The 22,228-nt window shown below is 42.6% G+C and overlaps 1 protein-coding gene across 1 annotated transcript in view; it reads left to right on the forward strand.

Moving 5' to 3' along the window:
- The window catches only part of gse1b (Gse1 coiled-coil protein b), a 198,045-nt gene that overhangs the window by 164,743 nt on the left and 11,074 nt on the right, over positions 1-22,228 (forward strand). The window contains exons 3-9 of the mRNA XM_061766079.1: positions 966-1,163; positions 11,073-11,281; positions 16,308-16,471; positions 17,512-17,712; positions 19,428-19,595; positions 19,747-20,111; positions 20,192-20,522. Of these exons, the coding sequence (XP_061622063.1) occupies positions 966-1,163; positions 11,073-11,281; positions 16,308-16,471; positions 17,512-17,712; positions 19,428-19,595; positions 19,747-20,111; positions 20,192-20,522 (1,636 nt within the window). The remainder of the gene's footprint in view (positions 1-965; positions 1,164-11,072; positions 11,282-16,307; positions 16,472-17,511; positions 17,713-19,427; positions 19,596-19,746; positions 20,112-20,191; positions 20,523-22,228) is intronic.

Genomic DNA, 22,228 nt, shown 5'->3' on the forward strand with positions numbered 1-22,228 from the left:
AATGTTATTGTCTCTCTCTCATGTATGAATCCACTGCTGTGTATGTGTCAGACACATGCAGGGTGCCGTGCTGCTCGGCTCCGGAGGGGACACAATCTATTTATAGCACTCTCAGCCTCGAGAGTAAACTCAGATACAAATCCCATTTATACAATTGAGTTACTGACATTTTTTCTATGTCAGTGGGTCATTTTTTGGGTGCTAGTTTTATGTATACTAGTATGAACATAGACGATATCCTCTGAACTGACCTGCGTGTGTGTGTTGTCGGAGCATGTAAGGCTATCACACGGCCTCCTGGCATTTAGGGATTCCACTGACTGAGGGGCTGTCAACGCGGTGTCACCTTTCAACACACACACACAAACACACACAGGAAGAAAAGGAACCACCTCCCACCCTTTCTCCCCCTCCAACCATCTTACACGAGAAGTCATCCTTTTCCGTTATGCTGTTGCAGGAAGTCTCATGCACACGTGAACTGTTGATAACATGCATAGTTAACACACAAGGTACCACAATCACTTTGATTGTGTCAGCGCCAGCGCCGTTCCGATGTTGTGTGTTGTCTCACCTTTGACCTCAAGCAGACATGCAGCCAGACGTTTAGTTCTTGGCTGTGGAAGGTTGACCTGCCCTCGTAACCTTCTACCTCTGACCCCAAGCTGTACAATGAATGGCCCTCTGCCCCTCACACCACCAATCCCCATCCGCTGCAGCTGTCACAGAAACTCGGCACCACACTATCAGTGTGCAAGAGAGCAGCTTTATGTGTTGTTGTTTTTCCCATCCATTTTGACGAAGGTGATTGTACTCTTTCGCATAGCTGTCGTTCAGTAGTATATTGTTCTGACCTATGTGAAAAGACTTGAATGAATAAACGTATCATCAACTATTTGACAGTTCTCGCTCCTAAATGCTCAATTGGATATTAAAATCATTCCATCCCTTCTGTTTCTTTGCAGGCATGAGCCATGAGCCAAAGTCACCATCCTTAGGAATGATCTCCACGGCAACCCGTACAACGGCGACGGTCAGCCCTCTCACCCCGTCGCCTCTCAACAGCTCCATCGTAGCCAATGGGAGCCCAGCCGCCCAATCGGCTCACTCTGGATTCGCTGCAGCACTCCGAAAACTGGCAAAACAGGCAGAAGAACCACGAGGTAAAGTTGTGATTTGACCTTAAAGTCAGAGCCTCCTTTGTAACTGTCTGCGTGACAGAGATTTGTTCTTGATGTATTTGTGTTTAAGAGTGTTCCACGGGCCGTTTGTGCAGCTGAGTGCAATATTGCTATTTGCAGGGAAGAAATTGACTTAGTTGAAGATCCTTCAGAAACTGATGAAGACGAGCCACTCTCACTCGCCCACTTAATGTGCTCTCTGTCCAAATATGTTTGTGTGTACAACAGTGAGGCCAAGTCCTTTATTTTTATAGAAAACATTTGTCTTTTACATCAAAAATGAATATGAGACAAAGAACACTAGTTCGGCTTTTTTTTCCCAGATATTTACATCTTGATCAGATACTTACAAGATTGCATTAATTGTAACAAAACACAACATTCTTAGTGGGCAAAAGTATTGGAAAAGATGGACTTAAAATAGATAAAAGTGAGTAAAACAATATTGAATTGCAAATCCATTAAGCCTTTTTCAGTTTTTTGTGTTGAGGAAATGAATGCTGCATGGGGTTTGAGTCTGGGGATTGACATGGCCAATCTAAAACCTTCCACTTGCTCCTGATGAACTCCTTTTTTGTTTTGGCTGTGTGTTTTGCGTCAGTGCGTTTTAGGTCACTAAAGTGCTGAACAACAGAGGCTCTCCCAATCGGTTAGGTCGCATTGTTATTTAAATTGGCAAAAAATAAAATTCTGTAGAGATCGGTGTTAATTTTGCTGCTGGCATCATTGTTGATCAATGAAGATGAATGAGCCCATCCTAGAAGATGCCTTCCAGTGAGTTTTACAAATGAGCTTGTATGTTGGGAATCATTACTACTATTATACTCATTACAGTTGTAACCAACATGAAAACTCGAGAGTTGTCTATGAATGGGAAAAACAAATAATTGTGGAGCCACGAGAAATTGGAAACTCAAATCAGGGCCACTGCACAAATATTGGCCATAGCCAATACAACCATTTGGAATGTCTTGAAGACTAAATAAACCATTGATGTAGGGTAGACAATGAAAAATAACAGCTGTTGATGACAAACATTTTGAACAAAGACACTAAAAAAAATAAAAAAATAATAAAAAACTCTTAGTGAATTCAGCAACATTCAGAGGGCAGGAGTGAAGGTCATGAAGAGGAACAAAAGTACAGATGCAACACTAGAAGATGCAAACAACTGATTAGTAAGAATTTGAAGGCCAGGCTGGACTTTGCCAACGAGAACAGAGATGAGCCCAAGTTCTGAAGACTAAAGATAAATGGATTAACCTTTATCAAAGTTATGAAAAGCAAAAAGCATAACCCTTGTTACCAACTCCCTGGGCGTAAATCGGAATTGGAAAGCTTTTACATGGTCATATTATACATGTTTATGAATATAAACATATTTTATTTGTTTTAGGCAGTTGTATAATGTTCCATGTCATGTTCAACTTTTGAGACGAAATAAATATTTAAATCAAAACGTTAAGACTAACAGGCAACATTTAAGATAATTGTTTCATATTGTGATATACAGTGAATCGATATCGACTGATATGAAAAGAAAAAAAATATTGTGATAGGATTTTTAGTGAGGTTAGTGCTCAATCATAGCCATAAATCCAGTTTTACTAATAATTACCATAATAATTTATTTCGGTGTTTTGATTTTCGGCCATGGTTTCCTCACTTTTGGTTTTCGTTTTCCGCCAAGATTTTTTAATTTGGTTCATCACTACTATATATACAGTTTGTAATGTAATATAAGTTGCAAAAGCTCAATCAACAGCTCAAAATTAAAGTAATGACGATCGGCTCGGTTCTCGACAGTGATGAGACTCTTTGATCTTAATCAAAAGAAGGACAAATATTTACATAGTGGTGAGTAGAGGAGCATCCATATGTTTAAAAAAAAAACATCAAAATCTATTTTCTGTGGTCATATCAATGTTATCAGTCAATTGAAGTGAACACAGAGATCCACATCAAGTTTAAGTGGTCATCAAATGTGCAAGTTCACATGCTTGGACAATGGAAAGTGGCAGTATTGATATTGAATTATAATTAAACTAAATTACAATTATGACGCAATATATTGCAATATTAATATTTTGTCCATACCCTATTTGTCCCTACCCTATTACTAAGCTAGCCCATTACTAGCCCATTCAAACTTACTTTCCAGTGTGACCACTTTTTGACTTTCTCGCTCCCTATCTGTGTTTGAGTTTATAGAGGCCTGTATGTGTTTGTGTGTGCTCATATCTAGCTTATGTAGAGACGCAGCTAGCCCTGTGTTCCACCCTTGGCCTGGCTCAGCATCCTGGCTGTCCCCAGACACGTTGCTCCCCTGCAAATGATTTATTACGTGCAGATAGAGAGAGGATTCGGCTCTCATCACCTCCCTCTCGATCCATCTCCCCTTCATCTCACTTCACTTCTCAACCCTGCATGCACGCTCTATTACTTTCTACTTCACTTTTTTTTTTTGTCTAGGACTTGCCTTTTTATAGGATATTTTTTCTTCTGATTGCCCTGTCTTGCTTTTTGATATTCTTCCCATCCTGCTGCGAGATGAGAATATGTGAATGCCAAGTTAAAGGGTTCTATTTTTTTTTTTGTTGTATTAAAAAAAAAAAAACAAGCCACCACATAATTGCTGATAAAGCCGAGCACCTTTTTTTTTTGTTTTTTTGTTTTTTTTAACCACAAAAAAAAAGTAGTTTGCTATTTTTGAGGCCTGCTGACTGTGCCGCCTGGCAGGTCTCGGATGTGATGTGTATGTGAGTCAGCCGTCGGGGCATCGGGGGCAACTCTGCTTGTGTTCTGAGCCATGACCCTGGGGTGGGTAGAGCCATGTCACCCCTGGAGCTCCAGCCATGTCTGTCTTCTGAGCCTGTATTTATAGGCAACACACCCCAACACCCCCACGCATGCAAATAGTTGTCTTTGAAACCTTGTAAGCAAGCTGCAGCATGCCATATTTTCATGAGCTACCTTAACTCTCAATCTCTGACGCCATTGTTAGATGAGTTGTGTACCGTACTGTATATGGGATACCATGACTCACCGTCCTACGGCCTGGAGGACTTAGCTTTGGTTTGAGTGCTGCTATTACCGCCGGCAGCTACTGAACTCATTTAAGCACTCTAGCACCGTTGCTGTTTATTTGCACACGTGCAAACCCAGACACGAATTTTCACTTGTCTGTGGCAAATATAATGAACAGTTCTGAGTACTGAGAGCTGTGCTGAAGAGTGATGGATAATGAGCATCGGAGGGGCACACAACATACACACGCACAGCGCTGATAACACTCTGCCTCAAAAAGCCCAGCCCGCTGATATGTGATTAATTAGGCAGATCTGGGTTTAGTCCTCGCAGTTGTTTCCTCTCACACGCTTGTACACACATCATCAGAATTTCATCACTGGCTTCATACCAACTGTTGTACCATCCCTGGAAATAGGGACTAGGAAGAGAGAGAACAAAGGGGCACAAGATAGTGGAGTGCATTGGCAAGGAACCCAACCCCCCTGAAAGATTTGATAGTAATTAGCAGATTTGTGAAAACCTGAGGTCTTTGTCAGCTTCTGGTGTGACTGTAAGGTACGTGTTTGTGTGCATGTGTCCGGAGGCTCTCCTTGTTTCTAGGAGCATGCTGGGACAGTGAGGAAGTATGTCTGTGACCTCTCCATCTGGAGCCTGCCTGAAGCTTGCACAGCCTGGCTGTGCTTTGCATGCACCTTCAAGGCAAAAGCCTTCAGGCTGTGACTGTTACTGACACACTCACAAACAAGCCCGACTGACACACCACACCACCACCGCCCACCCTCCTCCATATAGCATAACCAGATTTCTTGCGTGACCCTCATCAGTTACAGTGCTGCATTAAATTGCAATGTACAGTTTGTAGTTGTGTAGTCAGCAGAAGACAGAATATCCCCTCTCCCCCCATTATTTTAATCCGCCATCTTCTCTTGGCACAGTAGCACACACTTTGTGCATCTCTACATCTATCACAGAGCCTGACTTTTTGGGGGGGCGGGGGGGGGTTTCTTGGATGAGGTCAATGGATAAAGGAAAAGCATCCGCAAGAGAACAAAGCCTATGACAACAGCTTGGTCTGTTGTTTGTCATTTATGTGTGCGCATGTGTGGCTCAGCTCGAGCGGTCAAGTGCGGAGGCAGTCTGGGAGACTTGTAATAGAGGACACGATCTAGAAAGAAGCGTCGCATAAATCAAACACCCTGGTGCTCACATTCTTTCATCACTTCTTGTGGCCTATTTCTCAAGAAGGGCTGTCACGATCGAATCTTTAGAATCAATTATCGATATTTCATCGAATACTAGACTAATTGCCTTTGCTAAACAGTTAGCATTCACAATTAGCATTAGTACAATAGCGATTACCATTTTAGGTTAAAAGAAAAACGGTAGCTACCATTCAGCTCACTCACATCACATCAATCATGTTATATGTACATTGATGCACCTTTGTCGTTTTTGGCAAAGTTTATCAGTGGCCCAACACTGTGTCCATCTGCAGTAAATGTCAGTCTGAAACATTGGTTCCGGCGGCGCAAACATGGTTCCAGGAGGAACTTTCTTTTTTTTTTTTTTGGTCCCGGCAGAGCTCTGATGCTTAAATTCTGCATCAACCTGTTTTTGAAGTCGACTTAGCCGAGATATTCAATTTTTGTTGTTGTTTCCCAGCCCTACTCTGGGTTCCTCTCTTTTTCTAAAATATACTTTTTATATCAATTATGTATGAAAAAGATACTGTGGTTTGTTTTTCCAAATAGCAAACCTCTTCACATGAAATGCCACATACAGCAAAATGAAGTACTTATAGCTTTCTGTAGGAGTTGTCCCATAGCAAAGGTCTGTATGTGTGCTGACCTTTCCATAGCTGATGTGTTGTTCTTCTTCAGACTACAAATTAGTTGACTAGTCAAAATCAGCAGTGACTCAACTGGTTGCAGCCAAGTAATGCACACATTTTTTGCCATAATCACCTCAAGACACGATTAATCAACAATCAATACTATATGAGGTTACTGTAGTTTGGGCATTGCCTTGTTTCCGTACAGGAAGCCACATTCACTGTTAGTGTATATAGAAGAAGAGGCACATATTTTAGACATGACATCCATTAAGTATGTTATGACAATAGTAGCATTTTTATATTTAGAATAATAGATATTGGCCTTTTAATGGAAAAGGAGTTTGAGTGGTTTGATTTTTGGTCAACATCTTGTTAAAGAACTGCGGCAACGTTTTGTGTAAATATTTTTGTTGTTGGATAGCTTGCTCTTATTTCCACTCACCTGTTTTGCTTCTCTTCCTGCTCACTTAATTATTTAGGCTGCTCCGCCTCTCCTCCAGTCTTTTCTGCTTTTAACAGAAAAGGAGGACGAAACAGAGGAGATGAGAGGAGGGCTTGTGGGGGAGATGGGCGGGAGAAATAAATGGAGCGGCGGTCTGTTGCTTAGCAGTACAGTATCACTGTGCTCACTTCTCCTCTCATCTCTGCCTCTTCTATCCTTCCAGCTTCATTTGTTCCCCCATCCTTATAGAGCATAGTTAGTGTGTATGTGTGTGGTCAGTGAATAGTCTGTGACACAAGAGCTGTATTAAGTGTACCTCCATTCCCCAGGCTGAGTGGGCAGCTATTGATTGGCCAAGTCTTGCAGGGGAAAGTCATGGCTCTCCGAGGTGAGAGGGGAGGATTAAGCTACTAATTGCCTTTGTGTAGACAAGATATGCCCCCCGACACACCCCCATCAATACCCCGGTTTCCTTTCCGCTCCACCTCTTGCCTCGCCTCACAACTCTTTTGCACTCTCACTTTATTTTTTTAACCCCCAGTCACCACCCATCTCATTTTTCATGCTCATGTCTCACCTCACTATTCTAGCCAACTACACACTTCAACCCCACCGTAGATCTTCAGATTTCTGGACCGTCGCCTTACTGACGTTATTGATTCCTTGCGTTATTTAGTGTTATTAGTCAGAATAAGATGTTTAAAATCAGTCAATTCCCTGACCGCACCCACCATGAGAGGATGTTGTCTGTTCAGTTACCACGGTAACCGTCGCTCGGAAGAAATGGCGATATGGAAGAGGCCTGTGGTTTTCGTTGATGGTGGGGAGAAAGTAGATCTGAAAGTGGCCTGCGGTTTCAACTGTCTTTCTTTTGTGCGGGTGCTTGCGAGCTTGTAGACGTTCCAACTACCTGCTCAAGGATGCGCATTTTTTGTACTCATCTTCTGTTCTTGCTCCCACACTGAAGTGTAGGTCCCATTGAAATTGGTTGTGACCCAGTTTGACTGCGTAATGCTGCTTTTTGATGAGCCAAGTAGACCCGCTGGTCAAGATTATAGAAGAAAGGATAGGGATATTGGGCACCCTTGTTAGGAATCATAGTTATCAGCATACAGACAGATACAGTAAATATGTGTGGTCTTGAAACTGAAATTGCTGTGATGTGTGAATGTGAGTGTATCATTTGGGAGCGTTTGGACGACAAAGAGGGAAAGTGAGAAGTGAGGAAAGCGAGGCATGTGACCAGACTGTGACCCTCAGCTACAGGCTGTCCCTGGAGGGTTTTGTTAAGCAAGCCTCAGAGCGGCAAAGAAGCTCATTGGGCCAGCTTCTCACCACCTGATGTGTATGTTTGTGTGCGTGCGTGCAGCGGAATTGCAAATGTATGTGCAACTATGTATATTCACTATGAGTGTTTGACACTCGTGCAACGTTTCCGGAGTCTGTTGAGACTCTCAAAGGGCTGCTCATCCTAATCAGTGTCATGCTATAATAGGTGCCTAAGGCCATACATCTGGCCTTTTAAGTGTGCTATGTGTTGCTATTGTAGTGCTACAATCCCCTTTTTGTCTTCAGTGAGGGATGGGCATTTGAACAAATTGTCTTGATCTATGAATCTGGAAAATCAATAATGAATGAAGGATTCTTATTTGTTATAAAAGACAATTTTTCAATGTCTTTTTTTTTTTTTTTTTTTGCATAGTGATATCTTGATCTACAATTCCAATGAAGTTGGGACGTTGTGTTAAACAACTAATAACATACAGTGATTTACAAATCATGTTCGACCTATATTTAATTGAATACACTACAAAGACAAGATATTTAATGTTCAAACTGATAAACTTTATTGTTTTCAGCGAATAATCATTAACAATACGTTCCAAAAAAGCTGGGACAGGGTCATGTTTACCAATGTGTTACAACACCTTTCCTTGTAACAACATCCAATAAACGTTTGGGAACTGAGGACACTAATTGTTGAAGCTTTGTAGGTGGAATTCTTTCCATTCTTGCTTGATGTTCAGCTTCAGCTGTTCAACAGTCTGGGGTCTCCATTGTCGTATTTTACGCTTCATAATGCGTCACACATTTTCAATGGGAGACAGGTCTGGACTGCAGGCAGGCCAGTCTAGTACCTGCACTCTTTTACTACGAAGCCACGCTGTTGTAACACATGCAGAATGTGGTTTGGCATTGTCTTGCTGAAATAAGCAGGGGCGTCCATGAAAAAGACGTTGCTTACATGGCAGCATGTTTCTCCAAAACCTGTATGTACCTTTGAGCATTAACGGTGCCTTCACAGATGTCTAAGTTACCTATGCCATTGGCACTAACACAGCCCCATACAATCACAGATGCTGGCTTTTGGACTTTGTGTCCATAACAGTCCGGATGGTTCTTTTCCTCTTTGGCCCAAAGGACACGACGTCCACAATTTCCAAAAACAATTTGAAATGTGGACTCGTCAGACCACAGAACGCTTGTCCACTTTGCATCAGTCCATCTTAAATGAGCTCGGGCCCAGAGAAGCCGGCGGCGTTTCTGGGTGTTGTTGATAAATGGCTTTTGCTTTGCATAGTAGTTTCAAGTTGCACTTACGGATGTAGCACCATACTGTATTTACTGACATTGGTTTTCGGAAGTCTTCCTGAGCCCATGTGGCGATATCCTTTCCACATTGATGTCGGTTTTTGATGCAGTGCCGGCTGAGGGATCGAAGGTCACGGGCATTCAATGTTGTTTTTCGGCCTTGCTGCTAACATGCAGTTATTTCTCCAGATTCTCTGAACCTTTTGATGATATTATGGACCGTAGATGATTAAATCCCTAAATTCCTTGCAATTATACGTTGAGGAACATTGTCCTTATACTGTTCGACTATTTTCTCACGGACTTGTTCACAAAGAGGTGAACCTCACCCCATCTTTGCTTGTGAATGACTGAGCAATTCAATGAAGCTCCTTTTATACCCAATCAGGGGACCCACCTTTTCCCAATTTGCCTTTTCACCTGTGGGATGTTCCAAACAGGTGTTTGATGAGCATTCCTCAACTTTGTCAGTCTCTTTTACCACCTGTCCCAGCTTTTTTGGAACGTGTTGCAGCCATAAAATTCTAAGTTAATGATTCTTTGCTAAAAACAATCAAGTTTATCAGTTCGAACATTAAATATCTTGTCTCTGTTGTGTATTCACTTAAATATAGGTTGAACATGATTTGCAAATCATTGTATTCTGTTTTAATTTATGTTTAACACAACGTCCCAATTTCATTGGAATTGGGGTTGTACATCGTTTTTCCAAGAAATTACCGTACATTCCCTTGAAAGTTAGAAACATTAAATGTGATTGCTGGAAAAAAAGAACTGAACAGCAGCCCTACCATCCAAACTAAACCCTGTTCACAGAACCGCTACAGACCAGTATTTCCTGTTATGATTTTTTTTAAGCAGGTTGTGGTGGTTGCTGTTTGGCCAGCTCCCTCTCTTCCACTCTCAGATCAGAGGAGACGACTCACCGAATTTAAGCATATCACTAAGCAGAGAAAAAGAAAATAACAAGGATTCCCATGAATTTTTTATTTTTTTGTTACTTGACTGTTTCTGTATTTCTATACCTGTGCTGCATTTAGGAGTGTTCCTGTGTTTCTGACTTGACTTAAAATTTTGGACTGAAGCAGAGGAATCACGGAAGGCATTATTCATCCATCCATCCATTTTCTGAGCCCCTTCTCCTCACTTGGGTCGCGGGCGTGCTGGAGCCTATCCCAGCTATCATCGGGCAGGAGGCGGGGTATACCCTGAACTGGTTGCCAGCCAATCGCAAGGCACACATAAACAAACAACCATTCGCACTCACATTCACACCTACGGGCAATATAGAGTTGTCAATTAACCTACCATGCATATTTTTGGGATGTGGGAGGAAACCGGAGTGCCCGGAGAAAACCCACGCAGGCATGGGGAGAACATGCAAACTCCACACAGGCGGGGCCGGGGATTGAACCACGCTCCTCAGAACTGTGAGGCAGACGCTCTAACCAGTCGGACACTGTGCCGCCAGGCATTATTCAATTGATAATGTTATAAATAAAAAAACATGACAATAAATTGGTGTCAAATAGGTGAACAGACAACTTCTCAATGGACAGTTTTGTTATTCTGAGCATAGCATGATTATTGCTCCCGCAATGATATCATTTTGGACGTAAACGAATGTAAACATTGGCTGGACAAGGATAGAAGTGCAGGGTAATTTATAATTTTTCTTCACAAAAACCAGTGGGAAAGCACACAAACTACTTAAGCCTATCAAGTAGGACTCTGCCAGCGAGAAAAAGTGTGGGCTTTTGATTCTGCTTGCATGCACCTCTCTACCCCACCTGTGCCGTGGCGTGAACCTTCCTACCATATCGTGAGCTTCCCCACGGGATTGCAATAATCATCGTACCGTGAGATTAATACTGTGATAAAACCGAACCGTGAGATTTAGATGTTGTTACATCCTCACTAATCAGTTCTCCTTGTGTAAAGCAGGAAAATATCCTTGTTACTGCACTAATTTCTCTTCCCTGTCTTTCCCCAGTTGCCTCCTCCATCAGCAGTGAATCTTCCCCAGTGTCGTCGCCAGCCACCAACCACAGCTCTCCAGTCAGTACGCCGAAGAGGGGTCCTCTCTGTCCAGGGCCTGTATTGGTTCCCCCAACAGGCCACAGCGTGCAAAACACTCCGCCCGTCGTCACAATTGCTCCAACCAAGACTAGCAACGGCCTCTGGAGGAGTGAGGGACGCCAGGTAATAAATAAATAAATAAAAAGAACCCCTTGCGAAAACTGTTCTATTTTTAGGCCTGTATCCTCCTTGTATTTCCTTGTGTGCCGTCTAAGAGGCGATGGAGTGTTTATTCTTCAGCTTGCCAGTTAGCACAAGCGTGCACGCAGATAGGCTCACGAAGGATTAATGGATTTTTTTTTTTTCGCTGACCTGTTACTCAAGATTAGGGTGCTACATATGTGACATTTGTACATTTGACAAAGCTAGTGGGGCAATGAGTGTGTGCCTGAGTTCACTATCCCCTCATCCCACCACTACCCACCTTCTTTGGCTCCTTGACTTAAACAATGCCCGCCGCCCCTGGGACATCAAGGTGACAGCCTCCCTACTTAGCCCTCTTGCCCTTGGAGCAGCTCCTGCAAAGTCCACAGCCCTTAGGCTCCTCCCCCTCCTCCAACTACACTTCTAGTCCCGCCTTCCTCACCCACGCAGTCAAGTGCATCCTCCGCCTCATGAGTCCTGACACACAGTTGCTGTTATGTAGTGGGGCATTAGAAAGAGGGAGGGAGGGAGAGCTGCTTGCTTTGATAAGGAGTGGATTATGGATTATGGCCTTGCTTTAAGCCTTCTTATCTCAGCTCAGGGCTAATGGTGGAGGCCAAGCACACGGTTATGGACAGCACTTGCCTGGCACCATGCACAAACTGGTTTGGGCACAGTTTGATGGATCCGAAGGGATAGGGTGAGAGGAAAGGGGGGGCACAGCAAACAGCCAGTGAGGAGGTCACGCAGCTTGAAATATGTGAGTGTTATTCAGGCCATTGTCCTCTTGTCTGGACAAGATCCCCCCCAATGACCCTCACTCATCTTAGTGATGGCTTTTTACAAAATAACACTTGAAGATTTCAAGGGTCAGCCAGAGATTGGAGTGGAGGGAGTGTCTCTTGCCATTCAAGAGTGTCACCAATTCAGTTACTTAAATTGAAAACATGTTTTCTTTTTGTAAATAAGGCTGTTTGTTAGTTTACATGTTTGTGTGCCTGCGTTTGTGTATGAAAGAAGTCACTATAGAAATGGAAAGGTCGTGTCACCAGGTTTGTGGGGCCTCCAGCGGCTTTGTGGAGCAGAAGAATGACGAGGTTGAGGCAATTGATGTGGACAGAGAAGCTGGGGTGGGCAAGTGCAACACCAGAGATGCAAAAGATGGCGTCATAATAGCCTGACTGCTATGCCCCTTCAGTGAGCACAAAGACCCTCGTGGTCCTAGAGAGCCATAAGGCCATAGAGGTCACTCAATTAAAAGAAAACGGTTAGCATGGAGGCTGTGGGATTATCTTTAAACCCCTTTACAGTCTGTAATAAAAGCTTGTTTGTAGCTGTGTTAACATACAATATGAGCCCTGCTTTCTATTCAGTGTCCCTGAGATGAGCCAGTCTTTCATAGGCGGGGTAATGGCCAAGGCAGTGATGGAAGGAGGGTTTGGTGCGTTGGCATTTTGCTTTAATGACTGCAGAATTTTGCTCCCGCTGCGGCCAGTAATTGCTTTTTAATTGGCAATTTAGAGTCAGGACTCCATCTGAGAGGCGTAAACGAGCACTCTACAATGTGCAGGGTCTCTCAGCCACGGAAGGTTACTGGGCCCGGCTCGCTCCGAGGAAGATGGCAGTAAATGGATTGTGTCTTTGAGACTGCGCACTTGTACATGTGCCTGCATGCGTAACAAGCTGCTGTTAAAGAGAAGTCAGTGGTCAAAGTCTAATGTCTGCACAGATGTACTAGTACCTGGGTGATTTGAGTTCTTTCTTATGTGGATTGTAACCTGTGTCTTTGGTACAGCCGTTTGTACCTTCGTTTATACACAATTGTGCTTGTGCAAACATAAAATAATTTTCATAGGGCTGGATAAATATGCTTAAACATTTTCATTTAAATGTGCGTTTGTTGTTTCCATGAAACATGATAAGGACGTGCAGTGACGGTGGTAAGGCAATCGCAGAAAAGCAGCAGCACCGCAGTGCTTTGTTTCATCCTCTTATGATGGGATTTCTGTGAAATTGGGTGGAAAGGAACAGTTGATTCTAGCGGTAATCATCATCTGGGCGTTGCACCAACTAACAGTTACTGAGTCACTGCCGTCATTATGAAAACCGTGTCACACTAACCTCTGTGTATGATCTTGACTTGACACATTTTCATTCAAATTCGAATTCGTCATAGAATTAAAAGGTTAAACAGTGTTGCTTGCAATGTGTTTTATGTAACAAAAATTTGTCTGTGGTCATGATATTAAAAAAATTTATATAGAGTATTGCAGTCAAGATAGTTTTCCACTGTATGCTGATCGTCATCACACATAATCTCCTCAAGTAAATATACATTATAGATGCTGCTTTAAGCCCTAAACAAAGCAAGATAGGAAAAGGAAAGGTTCATTGTCTGTTTTGCAACTATATAACTTTTGGGAGGGACAGGACTCGGAACGTGCTCAGTTCCTGCTTTTACAAGTTCACATGAATGATATACCGCATGTACGTATATGAACATCCTATCTGCTTGTCTGTTTTTGGAATGTGATCTCTTTGCTGTTTGAGAGAGTGAAGCAGCTTCCTTTTTAGTGAAGCCCAACAAACAAGGAGCGATCTGTGGAAATGTGTATCGAAGAAACAAAGAAAGATGTGTGGAGTAAACATTAGGGGGCATTTGAGGATGGATGTTGCACATCAGTGTCAGCTTGGGTCACTGGTTGCAGAAACACAATGCAGAGGGTAATGTCTCACTGAATGGGATTTGTTTTATACAAAGGTTGCAAGATTCTCTGTTCAGCAATTGCATTTGTTGCCAAAGAGAAACCAAAGCTTTCAGAAAGCGCTCTCCCACTCCCTCAGCAGGATGTCTTTGTACCTCTGAAACGGTGTGCGTGTGTGCATGTGTGTGTGTGTTGTGGAATTGGATAAGTGAGTCTAAGCATGCTGCCAAAGGCAGAGAGGGAGGTGTCAGAGATGTAGGATTGACAAGAAACACAGGCAGCAGGATGTTTCTCTTTGGATGTTGCCTTCCCTGTGGATGTTTTTGTGTGGAAGATGTGCACACATAATCCAGGAAGTCATTGTTCATGTGGTGGTGCTGTACAGTGGGTACGGAAAGTTTTCAGACCCCCTTAAATGTTTCACCCTTTGTTAAATTGCAGCCATTTGTTAAAATCATTTAAGTTAATTTTTTTCCTCGTTAATGTACACACAGCACCCCATAGTGAGAGAAAACAAACGTAATTGTTGATATTTTTGTTGATTTATTAAAAAAGAAAAACTAAAATATCACACAGCTGTAAGTATTCAGACCCTTTGCTGTGGCACTCATATATTTAACTCTGGTGCTTTCCATTTCTTCTGATCATCCTTAAAATGGTTCTACACCTTCATTGGAGTCCAGCTGTGTTTGATTATACTGATACTTCATTAGGAAAGCCACGACCCTGTCTATATAGGACCTTACAGCTCATAGTGTATGTCAGAGCAAATGAGAATCATGAGGTCAAAGGAACTGCCTGAAGAGCTCAGAGACAGAATTGCGGCAAGGCACAGATCTGGCCAAGGTTACAAAAAAAAAATTCTGCTGCACTTAAGGCTCCTAAGAGCACAGTGGCCTCCATAATCCTGAAATGGAAGACGTTTGGGACGATCAGAACCCTTCCTAGAGCTGGCCGTCCGGCAATTGGGGGAGAACAGCCTTGGTGAGAGAGGTAAAGAAGAACCCAAAGATGACTGTGGCTGAACTCCAGAGATGCAGTTGGGAGATGGGAGAAAGTTCTAGAAAGTCAACCATCACTGCAGTCCTCCACCAGTCGGGGCTTTATGGCAGAGTGGCCCGACGGAAGCCTCTCCTCAGTGCAAGACAAGAAAGCCCGCATGGAGTTTGTTTAAAAAAACACCTGAAGGACTCCAAGATGGTGACAAATAAAATTCTCTGGTGTGATGAGACCAAGATAGACCTTTTGGGCATAATTCTAAGCGGTAAGTGTGGAGAAAACCAGGCACTTCTCATCACCTGTCCAATACAGTCCCAAAAGAGAAGCATGGTGTTGGGAGCATCTTGCTGTGTGTGTGTTTTTCAGCTGCAAGGACAGGGAGACTGGTTGCAATCGAAGAAAAGATGAATCAGGCCAAGTACAGGGATATCCTGGATGAAAACCTTCTCCAGAGTGCTCAGAACCTCAGACTGGGCCAAGGTTCACCTTCAAAAAAGACAATGACCCTAAGCACACAGCTAAAATAATGGAGTGGCTTCAGAACAACTCCGTGACTGATTTTGAATGGCCCAGACAGAGCCCTGACTTAAGCGCAATTGAGCATTTCTGGAAAGACCTGAAAATGGCTGCCCACCAACGTTCACCATCCAACTAGACAGAACTGGAGAGGATCTGAAAGGAGGAATGGCAGATGATCCTCAAATCCAGGTGTGAAAAACTTGCATCATTCCCAAAAAAACTCATGGCTTTATTAGCTTAAAAGGGTGCTTCTACTAAATACTGAGCAAAGGGTCTGAATACTTATGGCTGTGTGATATTTCAGTTTTTCTATTTTAATAAATCTGCAAAAATGTCAACAATTCAATTATTTTTCTGTCAATATGGGTGCTGTGTGTACATTGTGGGAAAAAATAACTTTTTGATGATTTTAGCAAATGCCTGCAATATAAAAAAGATTGAAAAATTTGAATACTTTCCGTACCCACTGTACATTACCACATTCTTCAGGATGACATTTCTTGCTTAGATTTAGTTGTTTTTGTGACTTTGGGCATGTCCTGTTTGGAGTATATACAGCATACTGTATATGCCCAGAGAAATGATGGAATGGTTTTATATTTGTAGGGAATTGCTGTAGATGGCTGAGGTGTAAGGAGAGGCGGTGAGAGAGACTTCTGAATCGTAAACAGACTTCTTTTTTTTTTCCCCTCACAGGATGGGCTCCATCAACACTGACAAGCGTGTCGGTCACATGTCTGCTCAAACAATGACTAAGACTCTCTGGTTGCATCTTCCCCCAGGCTGAATCGGGGCCTCGTGGGGCCAGCAGGGAACGGCTGGGTGCAGAGGGGACCCTCCCCCAGGAAAAGGGCCCCTCAGTCCCTGCCCACCTCCTGGGAAATCCTTATGCCTTTGGTCTCCCCCCTGGCGCTGTGATGCAGGATTCACGTTTCCAGCCGCTCAAGTGAGTGTCGCCATGTGTTGAATACCTTTTAAACTTTGGAATGAGATGTTTACCCAACATGCTATTTGTATTGTATACTGTAATTTCTCGTGTATAATGTGCACCCATGTATAATACGCACCCCCAATGTTGACCTCAAAATTCTGGAAACGCTTCTACCTATGTGTAATGCATTTTTATAATGCATGATTTTGCTTCTACCCATATGATCAAAACATGAAGTATTATCTGTATTTTGTTTGTTTTTTCAAAGAATTATTCTGAAGTTTAGCACTTTATTTGAACACGTAATACTTTCTTTTTATTATTTGCCCTTATTTTGAAATTCACAGCCCTACTTTTATCTACTAAATGAGAAAGCACACAGTTGTGCTCATATGATTGATTACCCAGGCAGAATTTGTAAGATGTGTACAATTCTTTAAAGAAAACATGAAGGGCCAAGCAAAACACATTTAATTTTATTTTAATGGAATTCAAATTAAACTGTCAAGCATTTCAGAAAAGCATTATCATTAAACAAAACATAACCATAAAGAAATTAATGATGGTTTTTGGTCAGTCATCAGTCGTATTTAAAAAATAATAATAATAAAATAAAATAAAAATAATTAATAAATAAATAAATAAATAACTTTAAAAAAAAATAATAATATTTCACAAATTCTGCCACGGTATGTAAACTTATGAGCACAACGGTACATATATGCAGTTATACGTACCCCTGTCATATTGAAATGAAAGTGTAGGCCACACTTTTCTCATAACCTCTAGGTGGCGGTGGCATATTGTAATGAAAGTGTACACCTTTTTCATAACCTCAAGGTGACGGGATACATTTATAAAATGTGAAAGTTTTTTTTTACCTATACCTATGTATAATGCGCACTATTGATTTTTGACTTTTTTGGGGGGGGGGGGGGGGGGGGAATGCGCATTATACACGAGAAATTACGGTATATGTATATTTTTTTTGAAACTGTTACAATTTCCCCTGCACACAATCAACTTCAACTCCCTCCTTTTTGATATGTTAACAGCCTTCCCAGACAGTTGCCTAATGCCGTGCCGCCTGGTCCTGTACCAGAAGAGTACCTCCGTGGTTTTAGGCCCTACGCCACAACTGAGGATGCTCTCCGCATGCCCTCTTTGCCATTGGGCCTCGACCCCGCCACTGCAGCTGCCGCTGCTGCATACTACCATCCCAGTTACCTGCCTCACCCCTCCTTCACGCCGTATAGGTGGGCCTCTTCATACAAACGTTTTGTTGACTTGGCACATCTATTGAAAATCAAAACACTTTATCTGAAATCATCTTTCTCATTAAAATGAATGGAAATGCCATTAATCTGTTCTAGCCTCCCCAAAAAGTGTTTTGTTTTTAAATAAGAAAAATAGCACTCTGTACCATTGTTCTTTATAAAAACATACAGTAAATACTATTGTTCTTAACAAAAATATACATTATTAACATAATTAAATAGAATGTAAAAAATTAAGAATTAAACAGTTTGTGCATCATGATTAATAAATTGTGCGGCTCCTTCTGGTGTTCGTGCCTTGGCCACTAGGGCACAGTATAATACAGACATACAGCTATACACAAAGAAGACAGTCACAAGTGCTCAGTAATATTCAGTAATATTGTCGTGTTTTTGCAGACGATAAAGAATACAGTACTTGTTTGTGAGCTACCTTTCATGCAGATGGTCTTGGTTTGATTCCTGGTCAATTCACCAATTCCCAGCCACTGTCGGTCACAAGACTGGATAAAAATGGGTTACATCAGGAAGGGCCTCTGGTGTAAAAATTGTGCCAAACAAATTGAGTTGACTCGCTGTAGTGACCCGTGACAGGGTAAAGCCGAAAGTCACTTCCTCAGTTTGTTGTATTGTCTGCCTACATGTGTTGGTGCACCATTTGTGTTCAGATATTTATTACTGAAAGCATTATGAGATGTATAAACAGCTTAAAGGCTCTATGTTTGCAGAATTGATCACTATCTGCTAAACTGCTGCTTGTTGTGAGGTGACTTGAGTTGAATTTGCTGCCACCATATCGCGCTCGGAGCACAAATCCTTTCTAGCCAGTCAAAGCAAAAATTGCTCAGAGCGACGGCTCGTAACTCTCGTTATCCGGGTCACTCGTAAGTCAGGGCACCACTGTAGGCAACTATTTTCAACTAATCTCATATATATATATAATCTATTAAGCTGCATTCAAAAATGACTTTACAAAGATGAGAAAATTCAAATTTTATTACCACCGTCAGTTGGATATTAATTTGTCTATTGTGGTTGTAGTTTGCATTGGTGTAAAACTCTATTGTAGTGCAGTTGTATTCCCCTGCAAGCTAAAAACACAACAATCAACATTGTCAAGTTAATATATTCCTTTCAAGGGAATCTGGATTTCTTTGAGGTTCTAATGTTGTGTAGATCTTTCCAAGAGCAGCAGCGGTCACTCGAAAAATACCAGCAGCAGATTCCCCCCCCCAAATGGGATCATTTTGACGCTACATTATGTATGACTGTGTGCTAGAAGTGTGTGTGTATGTTGATGGGCCCTTCTTGCTTCAGGCCTTCATATAAACCGCGTCCCACCCCCCACCGCCCTTCCTCCTGTCAGCCTCGCAACATCAGAGAAGTGCAGCAGCCATCACATACCGCGCTATAATGGGTTTAATGAGGGGATGAGCTGTGGATGTCACCGATATACACAAGCAACACACAGTTGTAACATAACACAGACTCTGACAGCTGCTGTGCAGTGATTGAGGCTAGCTGACAGACACTGCTGCTTTCTTTAGAGATTGGGAGACACTCTGTTTCTTCATTGAGGAGACAGAGGCACAAAGGTTAATGACAATGAATGGTGTGCTGTTCAAATGCGAGACTGATGCTATTATTATTTATTTATTTATTTATTTATTTGTCATGCAACGCTCTTCTCCTAGGATGGATGACCCGTTCTGCCTTTCTGCTTTGAGGTCACCTTTTTATCCACTACCAGCAGGGGGAGCTTTACCCCCCATCCATCCATCCGCAGTCCATATGCACTTATCAGGGGTCCGCTACCCTGGAGACTTCACACACCCTTCACTTTCAGCACTGCAGTCTGAGAGGTAAAGTCCTATTTATTTAGGCATGCAAATACAAGCATGTATTGTACACTAGTATATTAAATGTGATTATTTTTTTGTTTTGTTTTGTTTTGTTTTGATGCAACCCATCCTGTTCCTTTACACCTGTGTGCCCGTCGACTTTTCTCTCCAGGCTTCAGCTGGAGGATGAGCTGCGGCAGCGCGAGAGGGAGCGGGAACGGGAGCGAGAAAAGGAGCGGGAGCGGGAGGCTGAGCGAGAGAAGGAACGGGAGCGCGAGAGGGAGCGAGAGCTGGAGCGAGAAAGAGAACGGGAGCGAGAAAGAGAGCGAGAGCGGGAGCGGGAAAGAGAGAGAGAAAGAGAGAGGGAGAAAGAGAGGGAAAGAGAAAAGGAACTGGAAAGGCAGAAGGAGAAAGCGCTGAGAGAGAAAGAGATGCAAGCCTCCAAGGCTATGGAGAGCCACTACCTGGCTGAACTCCATGCCATGAGAGGTCAGGAGGACCGAACCAAGCCAGAAAAACTCACCCCTAATCGGGCTGGTATGTGTCACTGCTGCCTGTGTCGCACCATCATTTTGTTTTATCAACACCCTCCCACTGATCTTTCTGCTCCTTCACAGATAAAACCAAAGAGCCCCCCCTTCCAGCTCCAAAACCGGTCCCGCCAGGACTCCACTCTGCAATGGTACAATCGCATCATACGGTCCCTGGTCTAATCTCAGGCCACAGCCTCTACATGGGGCCCAGCGCCATGGGGACAGGTCTCCCAACCTCCATAATTGCTCCCAGGAACAATGAGGAGGAGAGGTGGTTGGCAAGGCAACGCAAGCTGCGGCAAGAGAAAGCGGATCGCCAGTACCAGGTGTCGGAATTCCGCCAGCAAGTTCTGGAACAGCACCTGGACTTGGGACGGAATCCTGACGCACCAGAACACAGAACAGACTTGCACAGGTGAGGATTTTTTCGGTGGAAGACAGCTCCCTTCCATTTTAATACTGTCTTGATGACCTTGCACAATTCATACAAAAACTGTTTGCATATGCACAATTTGTGTTGAAGCAATAAAGTCACTGATTGTACTACTTGGAAGCAGCAAGCAGAGGTCACAATTAAGTCTACTGCCTAAACAGGCTGCTGGACAACTAATAAAAGTATGTTTTAGTAAGTTACCATTTAAGTGTAAAACAATCTGCAGGTTAGCGGACTTCCTATGTATGCTGTGATGAGCATAACTACGGGCTGATGACATTGTTTCAACGCGAACTTTCTAAAATGTTGCTTTCTTTATGTCTGGCGTCTTCAAACAAAGTTAAATACATGTATATCATTTATTTGTACATGTATGTCAAAACGAACGAAGCCTAAACATCTATGCTTCGACCTGTTTTACCGAATGTGGAAGTTGGTTGCGCATAATCCCTATTCTTATGTTTGTAGCGAACTTTGTAATACTGTAAATACCAAACAGATTAGTGGAAAGTGAATGCATTGAGGTGTCGGTTCGTAATCAATGAAGCCTTAGCCTGACATTGCAATCAATCATTCCCTCATTGTCTGAAACTTCGTCAGCCAAAGAAAAATTCCAGACGCTCCTTATGGTTTATTCACAGTTTACTTCAAAATTTAAATGATGGTACAAAGTATGTCCAAAGTGACAAAAATTAAGAATGAGGCGCATCCAATAGCAAAAACGAGAGATAGCGAGAGCTGTGCAAAAGTTATAGCTTTTAATTATCCACACACATGAACCATCATTTTTTAAATCTGAACATGATGAAAATATTCCCTTTTGAAATAAAAACACATTTTAATCCAAATATTAATTAACTTGCATTGTATTTAGCCTCCTGCATGAGGGTTAAAGTAAATACTTTTTATCTTTGCAACTTCCTACTTCTTTTAGCGACTGGACCAATTATCAGTGGGGGGAAAAAAGAAAAAAGGATGACTCGATGACTGATTGTTGTTTTCCTAAACATGAATTCAAGAATTCATCAAATGGTTTCCCCTAGCTGCTACACAGATTAGTGTGTGCAAGGGCCTAGATCGGGTCAGTGGTGCCAGTATTTTGACGCCTCCAAGGCTGACGAGCTTTCGAGGGTTGTTTTCAGACAGGACTGAAAAAAGATCAACCCTGCCAGAAGAATCACATTGACTCTATTTCTGTCCGCGCCCGCTTCTGTGTCCGACATGGAGGCACGACTGACAGCCGTGTTTAGGCGGTGATGCAGGGTGCAAAACGGGGTCTTGCTAACTGCTGTTTCATGAGATCTGTTTGGGAGGGTTTCAGACAGGCAGCGGGTGGGACAGCTAAGCTACACAAAAGCAGAGCGATTCTTGACTAATCCTGTCAACCTTGCACAGCATATGCCTCCGACTTCCTGTCCTTTGTTCAATGCCTGTGTTGTTTGTGTTGTCTCACTAAGAAGTTGGGTTGTGGTTAATACTGAACTAGTAGAACAGCGAGGACATACAAGTCTACCATCAGTAACGCGATGGTATAATCACTGAATCACATCATAGGGTGCAGATTATAGATAACACACATTTAGACTCACAAACAGAAATATTAAACAGAAATAGGAGGCACTGATGAGGCGGCTGCTCTTGCAGTATGTTGTAGTTCTACTGCCAGGTTTGATGATACAGTGTAGTCT

Source organism: Phyllopteryx taeniolatus, chromosome 2 (assembly GCF_024500385.1).
Source record: "Phyllopteryx taeniolatus isolate TA_2022b chromosome 2, UOR_Ptae_1.2, whole genome shotgun sequence".
Classification (NCBI taxonomy): domain Eukaryota; kingdom Metazoa; phylum Chordata; class Actinopteri; order Syngnathiformes; family Syngnathidae; genus Phyllopteryx; species Phyllopteryx taeniolatus.